This window comes from Littorina saxatilis, linkage group LG5 (assembly GCF_037325665.1).
Source record: "Littorina saxatilis isolate snail1 linkage group LG5, US_GU_Lsax_2.0, whole genome shotgun sequence".
NCBI lineage: Eukaryota > Metazoa > Mollusca > Gastropoda > Littorinimorpha > Littorinidae > Littorina > Littorina saxatilis.
In genome coordinates this window covers 6,480,940-6,496,256 of record NC_090249.1, presented here as the reverse complement: position 1 = coordinate 6,496,256, position 15,317 = coordinate 6,480,940, and the positions used below count along the sequence as shown (strand labels likewise).

Here is a 15,317-nt window from a genome sequence, read left to right as displayed (position 1 = left end):
GAGCCGTCAGACTATCATGCTCATCTGCTGTTTGGTCTCGCGCCTCCTGCCGCGCCAGCCTCCCCCCCCCCCCCCCCCCCCCCCCGGGGGCTTCAACCACCTTCTTTTCTCTGTAGTGAACACTCATCCGGATACTAACACCGCCTTTATACTGTTCCTGTGGGCACGAACTCTCCCTTCAGTCAAGGGACATATTTAAATTATGTGTTTAGTGTTGTTTGTTACTCTATACTTATTTTTATCCGTCCTTTTCTTCTTTTTTTTCTGTTGCAGATTTGTTTGTTGTTCTACTTCTTGTGTTTTTCTTGTCCTTGTCCTTGTCGTTTTCTTTTCTTTTCTTTCTATTTCTTTTCTACGCGCGTGTGCAACGATTTGAATTTGAGGGTGAAGAAAAAGCGCTGTTGGTTCAAACGAAACTGTTGCACGCTAAAAGCAACAGCGCATGCATCTCTATCTCCTCTGTGGTATCCAGTTAATGAAGACACAGGTTTTTTCCTCCTTGCCTTTTAATGGCTGTTACATAGAGGTATTTTATTAATGACACTAGATCAATTGAGAAATCTCCATGCTCTTAAATATATAATTTTTTTTAGGGGGGGGGGGGGGTCAATTCAGAGCAGATACAAAATACTGTGCACATGCATTTTTTTTACTGCATAAATGCACGCATATTAGAATTAAGCACAATGCAATTCTAAACTGCACAAACGCATTTCGAAATTGTGCACACGCATTTCTATACTGTACACATGCATTTTTATACTGTACACACGCATTTCCATACTGTACACATGCATTTCTATATATTCTGTATACATGGATGTCTAAACTGTGCACACCTATTTTCATAATGTGCACACACATTTTTGTATTGCGCACATGTTGTTGCCTTGTCATCTTCATGTAATTTATACGTAAGTGTATATATGAGTGTGCTTGAGTTGTTAATGCGAAAGAATGTGTATATGAGTGCGCCTTGAGTCGCCTTGTGGTGAGATATGTGCCCGTTATAAATTCTCGTATTATTATGTATTTCTAAACTAGGCACATATACATTTCAATCGTCTATACGGCTGTGTTTAATGCATTAATGAGCTCATGCATTTCTTTACTGTGCATACGGATTTCTAAACTCTACACATGCATTTTAGAATTGTGCACACGCATTTCCAAACCGTACACATGCACGCATTTCTAAACAGTACACGTGCCATTTTAGAATTGTGCACACGCATTTCCAAACTGTAGACACCAATTTCTAAACTGTACACGTGCATTTTAAAACTGTGCACACGTACACGCATTTCCAAACTGTACACATGCATTTCTAAACTGTACACGTGCATTTCTTAACTGTATATACACATTTCAAAACTGTACACGTGCATTTTAAAACTGTGCACACGTACACGCATTTCCAAACTGTACACATGCATTTCTAAACTGTACACATGCATTTCTTAACTGTACACACATTTCCGCAAAACTGTACACGTGCATCAGTTTAAAACTGTACACACAAACTGTACACACGCATTCCTAAACTGTGCACATGCATCTTTTATACAGTCAAACCAACTTTACGTAGGCGCCCAGTTTTCAATATGGGACAAGAACACAGAAGGTTAAAAAAAAAGCTCAGTGTTTTTTAATTCAATGTTATGGCCTCATTGACTGCCACGAACTTCGAGATGTATTCACTAAAACAGGCGATGATCGTGACAAAACGACATACATTCGTCACAAGCGCCCTATTTTCCAATACGGGCCAAGAACACACTGAGCTAAGCACTCTCATTTCCAAGACGGGACAAGGAAGACTACCATTACCCATTACAAAGACGGCCGAGACCTAGATGAAAGCCAGCCAAGACCTGAACCCCCGGCGGCGGCAGAGGCGCACGCTGCAAGTAATTAGGTCACGCCGTGACCCGGTTACAGCAGCATCTCGATCGATTTTGACAGGGCCGGATCTGGGGGGGGGGGGGGGGGGTGTGTGTTCCTGGGGTTCCGGAACCCCCCCTCCCCCCCCTGGCCATCCAATGTACATCTCAGAGAAAACAAAATGTGGACTTTGGACCCCTGCCTTCAGTTGGAACCCCCCCCCCCCCTCAAACGAACTTGGTCCGGCCCTGTTTGATGCTCCTCGGAGCAGAGCCTCTACAGCAGCGAACGTGGGAGTCGAAGCTCTGGCGCTGAGTCGGCGTATTATTATCAAAGGCTCTCTGTAGTCTTTGTGTCTCTGTCTCTATCTGCATCTGTCTCTCTATCTGTCTCTCTATCTGTCTGTCTGTCTGTCTGTCTGTCTGTCTGTCTCTCTATCTGTCTGTCTGTCTCTCTGTCTGTCTCTCTATCTGTCTGTCTGTCTGTCTGTCTGTCTGTCTGTCTGTCTGTCTCTCTGTCCACTTGTAGGTCCCTGCTCTGTCTAACTATCTCTCTCTCTGTCTAACTATCTCTCTCTCTCTGTCTCTGTCTCTCTCTCTCTCGCTCGTACATTTATAGACACAATACATGTATAACTCAAGTAATAAGTAACGGTATAATGACAACAGCTGCCTGCTCGCACCGTGCAAGGTAACGGATTTGCAAGGTTTGGCACGCGAAGACAACGAAAGTTTGTTGTTGGCGGCTTTTTATTGCGATGCTCGTTTGTATAGCTTATGCCAGAACCCTCGTAAAATTTGATTTTATTTGATTTCTCTCTCTCTCTCTCTCTCTCTCTCTCTCTCTCTCTCTCTCTCTCTCTCTCTCTCTCTCTCTCTCTCTCTCTCTCTCTCTCTCTCTCTCAGTTGCTAGTCTTTTCAAGTCGAAACTTCAAAGAACACTAGTTATTAGTGCTTTGTTCGCTCAAGTTCTGAGTCCTACTCCCATCCTTGTTCATCTCTAAAAAGACCATCCGCCAATGTGTTGAGTTGATGCTCTATCATGCACGTAGCAGGGCCGGACCCAGGGGGGGGGGGTGGTTCCAGGGGTTCCGGAACCCCACCCCTGGAAAAGCATGTACCTTGCTTTGACTTTTACTAGTTTTAGCACCAAAACAATGCTGCTCTTAACCCTCAAAACAAGGCCCAGAATGCACCAGATTGCACAGATTTTAACCGTTTTTCAAACATTTTCTGGGGGAGCATGCCCCCGGACCCCCCTAGTTCGCTTCGCCACTTCGCTGATTTGCCCCCCCCCCAAAAAGGAGGAACCCCCCCCTTACAACTCATTTGGTCCGGCCCTGCGTAGTGGGAAAAGGGCGACTTCAAAACACTTGTTCCGACCCGCAGGTTCACCTCAGTCTAAATTGTAAATGCTCAGTCGTAATCCCTCCTTCTCTAACCCCTGTGCGTCACAAACGTGAAAGACTGGCCGGTGTGACGTTTTCATCTTTCGCCGTGTTGATATTTCGCTTCTCGGCCTCGTTGATCTAGTATAAACTCTACACTGAACAAAAAAAAAACACCCTTCGATAGTACTGATTGGCGACCTTGTGTACCTTACATTCATGGGGCTAAATTTGTCCAACCAATTTGTTTTATTTCACTTAGAAATTTGATTCATCCTAAAATGTTTCCCTTCTTACTCAAGGGACGTAACCACTCGGTACACGTTTTCGAAGAATTCGATTTTGGGGGTGAAATCTATAAAAAAAAAATTACCACCAATTTTCTTCACATGCAAGAAACTGACATGCTTTTCGTCTATAAATAATTTCACTTCTTAATTTTACCAGGAAACAACATTTCAGTCTTGAGTATATGTCGAGGGGGAAATATGTACACAGGCGAAAGATGAAATCGTGACACCGGGCCAAACCGTGTCATATACGTTCAACGCTTCATCGCAGTAAAATCTGCCAACAACAAACTTGTTTGGGTCTTCTTTGTGTAGTGTACAGCGTGCCAAAACCTTGGAAACACGTTTCCTTGCACGGGGCTTGCAGGCAGCTGGGGTCATTATTATACCGTTACTTATTAGTTATATTTGTATAGGCTATGTACATACTGTACGTTTAACATTTCAGCGCAGCAACACCACATTTTCTTTGTCTTCTTTGTGAAGTGTAGCATGCCGAACCTTGGGAGCCCGTTTCCTAGCAGGGGGCGAGCAGGCAGCTGGGTTCATTATACTTATACAGTACTGTATGTATCCATACACTACAGTACGCTCTGCGTTTCATCACGTTGAGACAAACAGCTACCGTTGTCCTGGCTTGACGAGGCCAATGCACTGCGCGACCGCCGGATCAAAACTAGGCCACATCGTCAGCCAATCAGATAGCGGATTCTGCAGGCTAGGCTTAGCGTCGACCAATCAGAGGGCTCGTAGCTGTGAAGCAGCTGTTTCTGGGCGAGTATACTATCACCGGCTGTCCCTTCCACGCAGACACTTCCACGCTGGATACTGTACGAGAAGCAACGTGTGATTCGCTCTGTGAGAAATCGTTGTCGTCTGCTACTACTACGACTCGTGTCTGTGCTTCTGGAAATATTTATACCCTAGTACGTTCATCTTCACTACCTGAGAACATGACTTTCACGGAAATGTGCAGCGCCTGCGATACCCACTGCGAAAAGTAAGTTTTGCATTTGAAATTTTCTTTCTCTCTCGATTTCTTTCCTTTCAGGTTTAGAAGTTAGTGTGGCCATGTGCCATGTGGGGTCATGACTTCGATCCTAGGCATATGGGCCACTGACCGAGTAATGTGACTGATAACGAGCCACCGCATTACTGAACTCATTTTTTCTAACTTTGTAGTTTCGCGTAGCTGCTGTTTTTCGTGATTACTGAAATACAGGGCCAAAAAAGTTTGTTTGTCTTGGTTTTCTTTAATTTTGTTTGAGTAAGCATATTGCGCCCTTGCGTCGGACTCGGCTGAAGCAACGTGTGGGTGGCTATAGACCACGTGGATGGTAACAGACACTTTCCATATCTTATAATCTTGCCCAACTGTTTGTCGGCGAGATCAAATTATGACTTTTTGGCAAAAGGGAAAAGGTTGTTTTGCACAATGGAAGGGTTTTAGGTGTGCGGGGTGGTTGCGAAAAACATGTTTTGGTCTGTGCCTCACAGCTGCGCCATGTTACGCAATAATGGTAGCGGGGCAGTTAAAACGAGGAATGCAAGCTTTTCAGTCTGGGAGAACAGATGTCACGTTTACAAATGAAGGGAGAAATAAAGTGAAAGCAAATGACCCATAATAACGATCGACGCAATATTTGCAAGCTGTTGCATGCATCCATTAAACAGATGTTACACAGTGCACGTACTGCAATTTGAGTGAAAATAGCTTTTGGAGTTTATTGTTGTTGCTGCATTTTTTTGCATTTAGACGCTCTCGAACTTTTTTGCGGTTGCACGCATTTTTATGACGATCGTTGACTTTGTCGTGACGAAGCAACTGCGATGCGCGTCAACAGCTTCCACGTGCACACTAATCGATAGACGGCTCAATGTCATTAGCAACGCGCGTAGCTGTCTGTTTATGCGGATTGTGGGTGTGATTTAGGGGAAGTATCGGCATTGTGAGGGGGTCCGCTGTCTGTCGCTGTCTCCCACGTGGTAAAGGGTTGAGCATGCGGTGGCCAAGTTCGTACACGATGGCTTTCGACTTCGTCGAGAACTGACCCCCCGTATGGTACTTTGTTGCTCTCCTGATACTGATAGACAGCTCAGTCGTAATTGACCCCCCATAACGCCCGCGCAGCTAACCACCGGTGGATAATAAGTTTACAATATTTCCTTCCCTCACGCGAGGAACCGCGTTGGAGACTAATGACCACCTACCCCACCCCGCCGGCAGCTGAGGCAACGTGGGAGTTGGTGGGTACAGGTAGCCTGGAAGGAGGGGTGGGGAGGGAGCCTTTTAGGGTGGATTAAGGAGTGAGACAAACACCTTGAAGAACCAGTGAGGGCAGGTGAGAGAGGATGAAGTTAGGTCAAAGCTTTGTGCTGCTGTGTGAAGTCTTTCGATGAAAGCAGAGGGTAAAGCTGGGAGGGGCGATGGCTGGAGAGCGAACGGGGTTCTCCGTGTGTGGGATGGGTCGCTCTCCTCATCCGGTCGCTAGGTGCGGGGGCGCGCCCCAACGCTCAGCTCTCAATCCCGTCTGCTTTTACCCTTTCTGTGAGACTCTCCCTCTGTCTGTCTCAGTCTAGCGCTGATCGTACTTTGTGCCCTCCTTCTTCCGTTTCAGGGTTCGTAAAAAAGTAGGTCGGCGCATGATGGATGAGTAATCGCGGTAAACCCCCGCACGCGCTTCGTGGTTTTGGCACCGAATATGCGCTCTTCGGTGTAGCTGTCCAGCGCTCGTGAAGCCTGAAGGTCACTGAGGAAGAAAAATAAACCACACACACAATAACGCAACGAAAACAACGTCAGTTTTCAAATTGTGACAAAAGATATCTTGTCTATGTTGCATTCAAAATATGTATGATTTTTGTAAAGCTCGGAAATTTGACTTTTTTTTTGGGGGGGGGGGGGGGGGGGAGGGGACTAATCTTGTCTGTGTTGCATCGCAAGTATAAATGATATTTTGTACTGCGTGGAAACCGAAATTTAACAGTATTTTCTTTGTGTGTTTCAGGAGCAGTAGCCCAATCGGCCAAGCCTTGGAGAAATGTATATCACGTGCAATGGCCGCGCAGCGTGTCACTGTTGGTGTGCAGGAGTGCGCCAAACTTCTGGGATGGTAAGTGTCTCTTTATTACTCTCTATTGAGTACTTCAGAGCTGTGTCACTCACAGAACTGGGCTACTGTTTGTCTATAACTGTGACTAGTTCTATCTTACAGCACCGATCTGTCTTTTGTGCACGCACGTTTTTGATCAGTTTGCATTGCGGTTCAGAGCAGTGTTTTTGTAATGCGTTTCTCGAAACTGATCAACCAGTTAGGCCTTGTGCACTGAAATGTTTTTTTCTCTCAAAGCCCGCATTACCATGTCCACTTGCTTTATTCCTAAGGTAAAATGGTCTGCGTGCTTTGTCCAGGGGGGGAAGTGTCTGCGTAAATTATAACTGTGACTGTTTTGACTCCATCAATGCTACCTGTGCATATGCATACAGTGCACAAACATACTAATCCTGTACAACAGATTATTAATTACCCTTCGGTTTGTTTGCACCGACACAGAGACTGCGATGTTAGCATAACGGGTTCACGCCCGGTCGGGTGGCTGCGGAGCGTCAGTGTGGGTGTATCAACAATTTTATTTACTCGGTTAAGCAATACGACCAGTCTAAACCTACCTCAGTGCAGCCGAAGCCGTGTTGTTGTTTGTGACGCAGAATTACGTAGAAGAGCGTCGACCTGAATTCACTGCAGAGGCGTGTTCGCTTTTATTTTCTACTATAGTAATAGCGGTGTAGAGCGCTTCGACGTCAGTGTGCGTCAATCTGGGAGCTGCGCTGCACAGTGCATCATGGAGTGCATTCATTATCCAATCAAGCTGGGGGGGGGGGGGGGGGGGGAGGTAGGGGTTGTCACCGAGATTCTTACCCCGATCGATGGAGGGTTCATGGAACTCCCTCGCTCGATCGATAAGTTGGTTAAAACCCATGTTCCGCTTCTCTCTCCCTTTCTCTCTGCCTGTTGCCGCGTGTCTTCGGGAATCCCGCCATCCGCAGACTTGTTTGTGTCACTGCTGCTTGTCTCAAAGACAAAACTGTCGTCCTTGTGCCAGTTGTGGGCATCTAGCGAGGCTGGCGACAGGCCTTGCCCTATCGAGCAGCCGTCTGTCAGCTTCACCCAGATCTTGCAGGCTTCTATGTCGATCGCAGCTGCTAGTAGCTGAGAAGATATCTTGACCTAGGGATGGTGGGTGGGGGTGATAGGCATTGCCCTCTCTCTAGTGTTAATTGCTTGCGGCTTTGCGGCGGGGGTTGATATATATGTTTTTGTTTTTCAAATTTTTTTCTCATGGATACCGAGGCGAACGATAAATAGTTTATATCGGAAAGTTAGGAATTCGTTTGACGGGAACAGGGCAACATTCAGTTGGTGCAAGGCACAAACACGCACACAAGTCATTGTTTGTTTTCGCCGTCCTAACTTTCTCAATGTATCGATTTGTCAAGAGTACAGATTTATACAAAGTTTGGGCCCACAAGGAAACTTGAGACATGGCTGATGCACCTAGGCATGTGTGTAATTCATCACTCTCTGCAATTTCAGAAGTACAATCATGCAACCGAGCATTCACAGACAACATGGTAGTATTTTTTTTTCGCTCCGGAATTTCAGCTTCGCGGAGCCACGAGCAGTTTTTCTCAATGTTTGAGCCGATTAGCCGCAAACAACAAGCGTAGACAGAATCAGCGTTGGAAGTAAAAAAGCACATGGACTGAGGTGTGGCCTACTGGTGGTATTACCGGGAGTCTCGGGTTGTGTGGGGAAGAAATATAGGAGGGGCTTGGAGAGGTGCGAGCAAAGAATATCTTTGGTGCGAGTCAGTGCGTGCTCACTGCCCGTTCTGCATAGTCGGCATTCCTGTCGCAGCATTCCAAGCCGATCGAATTGTTGCTTGCCAGGTAGAGAGAGAGACTCTGTAGAATAGTGTTGTGACCTTTTGCCCGAGGTCACACCGACGGCCGGGCTTTCCGCACAGGGTTGGGTCGCAAACGCGGGAAGTTATGAGACCCGGCCGAAATAGTCGCACGGTGTGGGTTTTGTACGGGCCTCTAATCAGCTCATTAATGCAGACCTATGTCTTTGCCTGCAGGGCTTGCTTAAGAAACGGGTGCGGGATAAATTAGCAATTTGAACTAAAGATGTTTCGGAGGGTTGTTCGGTAGAGTCCAAAGTTTCCCACAAGGTTGATCGAGAAGAGGTCAGATTTCGGCCACACGATTTTGCTTACGCGTGCACAAAAGACAGAAAAGTGTATGTCGGACAAAACAAAACTGATATCAAAAGAAAGGAAGAGAAAGAAGAAGCGGTGTCACGTTGCGTCTCCCGTGGTCGTGTGTTTGCAATGACCGAGGATCCCATGCCAAATTTGTCCCCCATTTTGAAGTGTGCAAGAATCTTAAACAGAGAAGTTCTTTTCAAATCAATGCTGCGGATAATCCAAGATTATATAGAGGCTGCTGCATTCGTTGTGTGATGTAAGCCAGAGATTCCCCATTGGGCTTTCTCAAGTCGCGTGGAATCTCTTTAAAGGAGTCCTGCACAGGGCTTTTACATGTGGTTTTCCTAAGAACGGGAAAGAAAACGTGGATTGTAAACGTGTGTCTCGCTCTCTCTCTCTCGCTCTCTCGCTCTCTCTCTCTCTCTCTCTCTCTCTCTCTCTCTCTCTCTCTCTCTTCCCCCAAGCCTTTTTATTTTTCTTGCATGAAATTTGCCAGAGAATTCAGCGTTTGTATTTATCTTGCATTCTTGTCTGTGTGTGTGCAGCGCCCCAGAGCGAGTGATGCTTTGTCTCATCCCCGATATGAACAGTTCACCTGATGTCGGCATGCATATTCAGCACACGCTCGTCAGGTCCTTCTGCTGGGAGAACGACATCAGACTGCTCACGGTAAGCATCTCATTTGTTATTTGATGGATTATCTTCATCGATATCACACCATTCAGAGATGTGTTTTGTCTTTTTTAATTAATATTGTTTTCTTAGTTTGAATGATTGATAGCTCTCTATCTCAACTTCCTCCACCCCTCGACAGTTTTAATGCAGAGGTTGACACATCGTTCTTGCGCGCTGGTTTTGCAAGGTCACCTCCCCCCCCCACCACCCCCCCTCTTCTTGCTTGATAAATGGTTTTTATTTGCCTTTCCTCTCCTTTGATTTTCCTGTTCCTTGCTCAGTTTGGCGTCTGTTTCCTTCCATCATTTACTTTCAAGGAAAATCCTTGTGTGTCTGTTCCTCCTTCCTTGTAAAAGTTTCCTACACTACTTGCACTTGAAAGTGTTTCTCTCTTCTTGAATTCTCCTTGCTAATCCTAACGTTACAATAGCAGAAGGGAGAGGAAGGAATTCAAGTTATAATGTTACGAAGTCAGTGTTGCCTCGGATTTCCAGTAATAGTACTGTCGAGTCAGCCTTCTCGGCTTGTTTGTCCTCATTCAGTCTCTGTTCGTTGTTGTGGGTTGACATACATCTCTCCTTGTCTGGCGCGGTAATGGTTTCGGTCTTTGTTGGTTTTTTTTCAAGCCGGAACTCGACTCGTCTCCGTTGTAGTAACGCCGGTAGTGAATTCATTCACAACTTGCCCAGCCTTGCTTGAAGTAACATGGAAGGCATGGCCTAGTTTCACACAGGAAAACACACGCTCGTTGTGGGAGGGTTCTTTATCAGTTTTCTGTGTTCTGAGGAGAAAAATGCTCGACGAGTGGTCTTTGTCCGCTGGCTCTGTTCTGGGAAATTGGGTCTCTACTGCATAGGAACACAGATATCTGACTAGAAGTTCTTGTAAAACTGAAACTTAGAATCCGGGTTAGAGTGCAGCGGTGCGTGCTTACAACGTGCGTGTATCCTACCAGAATACCAACTTCGCAATAAAGGCAGCAACACTACGCTATAGCGTCGATGATGCTTATTAAATCGATAATTAAAATGTGCACGATCTGCTGATGAAGCGGTGTTAATCACTCGGTGTTGGGAGAATTCCGCCTTTAGCAGATCCGGAAACTCAGTGTCTCAGAGTAGTGATTTTAATCGTGGAGTGAAAGAATGGAAGTTTTGAGCAAAAGGATAATGATTAGTTATTTCTCTTCGGCATGTCAACTCCAACTAATCAGTCAGTTTCCAGTGAGTGTCAACCGTCAAACTGTTTCCGCGAAGACGGAATTTCCGGGCAGACTGGTAAGGGGTAATTGTATTGGGCCCCCAATACACACACCAGGATGTTTTGATCAAGGACAAGTGTGTCTGTTCTATGTGCTGCCGTCAGGGCGGCGCGTGCGCTGCATATTCATGCTGGATACAACCAATCAGAACAGTTTCGCATATGAATTAAACTGAGACATGCAGTTGTTTACCAGAGAAAGTGACAAGGATTTCGTCGAGCGTCGACCTTGTCCGTAAACGGGGGAGGTTTTGATCTATAAAGTGCGTCGCATTGTCGATGTGTGGAAACTGCGCGCATAAGCGATCTGCGAAGAAAGTGACCCATGTTGTGGTCGGAGTTGTAATATAAGTTGTCCTGTCCTGCTTAAGTGGTTTGTGTAGTGACCTTGTCCGGCCTTGTGAGATATATGCGTTGTAAGCATACCTGCTGTTACGCGAGGCGTGACATGAACATCGTACAATTTGCGTTATAAAAGATGTGAGCCGTACTTGTTGTTTACTGTCCCGGACGGCGTTTTCTTTGGGTTGGTTTCTGAGTTCTTTCCCCCTGTTGTCTGGCTTTATCACCGCGAAGAAGTAGTTTCTCTTTCCTAATCTGATTTTGGGTCAGTTCTGCCTTTCAGTGTATGCACAGACTGGCCCCATTAAAACTGTTAGGTCATTTAATGGAGGATATATGCGCACAATGATTGGATCTTTTTCTTTTAATGTTAGGACAGATGATTACTTCTTGCATCGGGACTTATGTTGTTTTCTGTCTTGTGTGTTCACAGGTCAAAGACACTGACAAACTGCGCAGCCTGTTAGACTCGGCCCGCGAGGATGTCGCCTCCCCTTCAGCCGACGAGGGTTCGAAAACCAAAGAGGGCGAGAGCCAACCTTCCAATGCGAGCTGTGTTCTCGTTGAAATGCCAAAAGAGGACCTCAGCCTCGATGAAGAGTTTATCTGCAACTATCACGACACTATCATCTACAGCGACATCTACCCCAAACCCATCATCCAGCTACCCGTGTGAGGAGGGAGAGGGGGTGGAACCCCCTTTTGGCGAGCTCTCCCTCCTCGTCAAGATTGAAACTCATCATCCATGATCGTCTGAAAGCAACACTTCAGGATCACAACTCTTCAGGATCATCCCAATCCTGATCCTCTACTCGGGATCGAGCTCCATGGCGCCCCAGCCTTTTGGTCTCGGTCCGCGCGCAGCCCGGAGCCTGCCGGCCGGATCCTCAGTGTCGGCCACTGTCCGATACTGACTGGCCGGTCCAGGTGGTGTGCCCAATGCGAACTTGTCGACCGAGCCTCCTGACGGTTCTGCGGAGCGTCTAACTGCCAGCGGTCTCCTCTAGGTTCCTCTGAAAGTCGTCAGGCTCAGCACTGCCTAAATCCGCTGCACGAAAATCTGGTTCCATCTTCTGCCATTAATGGACTTACGTCATTACGCGTAGACTTACGTCATTACCAGTTATGACGTCACAAAGGCCTTTGTGTAAAAGAAGGAAAACTGAAATGTCTTCGTTGTCCACGTAAGAACTGATGGCGATGTTAGTGTCGTCTGGTTTCTTGTTCATTGAGCGAGACACCCCAGCACTTTGTGACTTAAACGAACAGTTCCTCTTGAACCCAAAATGGTTCACAGAACTTGGAGGACTAATGTGACGTCATTATATACCATCTGCTTATGACGTCAAACAGTCGCTAGGTGGTTTGAAGGAACTTGACAATGTTATTCTGATCAGTCAGTTCTTCTGAAGGCAAATGAAGAGACTGTTTTTTTTTATCATTCATAGCATATAAAAGCAGACAATTGACAATGACGTTGTAGAGTCATGACTTAACTTAGAGACAGAAACGTTCATGTCCATGTAAATAGAATGTGAGCGTCGGCGATAATTGATAAATGCTGACATTTTGTAATTTTTCAGATAGTATTACTACGTTACATTGAAGTGTATATTTAAGCGTAAGTAACAACATATGTTTGATCAGTTTTACTTTCTTTTATCAGAAGCTTTACTATTTACCCGATGAAGTTCTTTAAACTACGACCATAAACGATCAGACTTGTCAAAACAATTTGACATTTGTGGAAAGACGAAGACAATTTTGATTTATCACAACGCACTGACGTGTGAAGGTGTGTATCGGTTAACTTTTAAGTTCTTTTACTGTTTCAATTTTAATGTGAATTCGTTGTACAAACATAACCCTAGTCATCATTCATTTTAGTTAGCATGCTTCGAATCTGATGGTTCATTAGATCGCCCTGATATGGCCCTTCGTGGTCGGCTGGGCGTTAAGCAAACAAACAAACAAACAAATGGTTCATTAGAATATTGTCGTTTTTATAAATAAATAAACCTGAAAATGAATCGCTTGTCTTCGGATTGTGTTTGGTATGTTTCTCTGTCTTTCTCTCTCCCTTTCTTTTTTTGTTAAGGAATGTGTGTGTGTGTGTGTGACATAAACATGTAACAGTGACCAAAAGTAACAAACAAACAAACTAAAGCAATGCAAAGTTCAAACACACACACGACAGAAATAAAGACAATGTCTGGAGCAAGACAAATACAAACTTCGATTTTACAGCAACAACAACAAAAACAGCACACATACACACACACACCCACACTTACGGTCGTTGACAAAAATGAACCCTTTTCTTAAACAAAAACCTACTTAGCAAATACACTAATTGTCAAGTAAGTAACCTAATCATAAATGCAAGACACTCCTCAGGTAAGATACAAAATAAACGTAAAATAATGATCGTGGGAGTTTCAAGCCATGAAGAAAGAAGATAGTGAAAGGTATTCTGTTGTTGTGTACACGATCATGTTCACCACCATGTGTTTCAAATGTTACGCAGGATAAGAGTATTCTTCAGCTTCAACACAAGATACAACTCTTCTTCTTCCTCATTGTTTATGGGCTGAAACTCCAACGGTTTTTACCTGTATGATTTGCACTAGCAGGTCTGCACATAAGTTGACCTGGGAGAAAATCTCCACCCTTAATCCGCCAGGCGTGGGCGGGGATGTAGCTCAGTCGGTAGCGCGCTGGATTTGTATCCAGTTGGCCGCTGTCAGCGTGAGTTCGTCCCCACGTTCGGCGAGAGATTAATTTCTCAGAGTCAACTTTGTGTGCAGACTCTCCTCCGTGTCCGAACACCCCCGTGTGTACTTGCAAGCACAAGACCAAGTGCGCACGAAAAAGATCCTGTAATCCATGTCAGAGTTCGGTGGGTTATAGAAACACGAAAATACCCAGCATGCTTCCTCCGAAAACGGTGTATGGCTGCCTAAATGGCGGGGGGAAAAACGGTCGTACACGTAAAATTCCACTCGTGCAAAAAACACGAGTGTATGTGGGAGTTTCAGCCCACGAACGCAGAAGAAGAAGAAGAAGAAGAAGAACCCGCCAGGCGCGACCGGGATTCAAACCCACGACCTTCCGCTTGGGAGGCCGGCGACCTTTGGTCATAAACATGGCTGTATCCTGTGCAGAGTGATTTTTTTCCTGCTGAATTCATTTTGCCACTGAAACCTATTGCGATAAAAAAATAAAATAAAAATAAAAAAGAACCGCTGACAGACATTCGCATGTATATATGTATGGCAACGAGACGAAACTTAATACGACTGAGGTGATGTATAGGCAATGACGCAAGTTGAACGTGAGACCCACAGCTAAAGGCTAAATTCGGACCAAGGAATTTGAGAAAAATAAGTGCATGGGTCGAAATAATCTCAGAGGCATACTTTCAAGTTGACACGTGTGGCTATTTCATTGAGATTCAAGGGAACGTTCAGTAATTCTTGTGCTACTGAAGCCCTTTTACAGGTTCATCAAACTCTCGTGTAACTTGTGCTTAATTATATACGATACCGACACACGTGATCTCTTTCTTTCTTTGGTGTTTAACGTCGTTTTCAACCATTCAAGGTTATATCGCGACGAAACCGACACACGTGATCTCACGAGTACTTTTCCACTGCTGATATGACTAAGTCACCGAGACAAACTTCATTTTTGAAATTCTTTGTCGTTTCACGGGGGAAACATACATGTATGATTTATGTGTACATTATTATGTATTTATACATGACGTGTATACGTTTGAGAAATAACAGACAATTTACATGACGCCATAGTTTGCATTGTGACATCATCATCTAGCTCTGACTTTTGTTTCCTTTTTTGACATCAGATATTTTACTTTGGAAGAGAGGGCAAAGTTGACTCTGAAGGTGTTCCGTGGAAATGTCTGTCGACCTTTGTAACAAATCTGAAACAGAATATCTAGCAATGAATATCATATTTAAGGTTTTTGAAGACCACAGCATTGTCCGTTTAGCCAGTGCAGCCGAGTTGGTACGCACACGCACTAATGAGAGCTTACGGTACGGAACAATTGTCGAAGTCGTGCACATGTACAATAACGCAGTATAACAATCACAAATGACTAAAAGAGAAAAGCAATGAAAAGAAGAGAATGTAAGGGAATAATAAAGAAAAGAATACAAAAGAAAGGCCGGTAAAGAAAATAA

General features: G+C 45.1%; 1 protein-coding gene across 1 annotated transcript; it reads left to right on the top strand.

Annotated features, from left to right (window-relative positions):
* The first annotated feature begins 4,226 nt into the window (after positions 1 to 4,226).
* Positions 4,227 to 13,139, top strand: LOC138966184 (growth arrest and DNA damage-inducible protein GADD45 alpha-like). The gene is made up of 4 exons (XM_070338315.1): positions 4,227 to 4,561; positions 6,570 to 6,674; positions 9,378 to 9,501; positions 11,543 to 13,139. Exons 1-4 carry the CDS (start codon positions 4,515 to 4,517, stop codon positions 11,783 to 11,785), a joined length of 519 nt encoding a protein of 172 aa, XP_070194416.1. The 5' UTR covers positions 4,227 to 4,514; the 3' UTR covers positions 11,786 to 13,139.
* The last annotated feature ends 2,178 nt before the right edge of the window (positions 13,140 to 15,317 follow it).

Bases quoted from the DNA above. Each gene is read 5' to 3' on its own strand.
- LOC138966184 (XM_070338315.1), top strand. From the start codon at position 4,515: ATGACTTTCACGGAAATGTGCAGCGCCTGCGATACCCACTGCGAAAA. The intron at 4,562-6,569 runs GTAAGTTTTGCA...TGTGTGTTTCAG, and splicing joins TGCGATACCCACTGCGAAAA to GAGCAGTAGCCCAATCGGCC. The intron at 6,675-9,377 runs GTAAGTGTCTCT...GTGTGTGTGCAG, and splicing joins TGCGCCAAACTTCTGGGATG to CGCCCCAGAGCGAGTGATGC.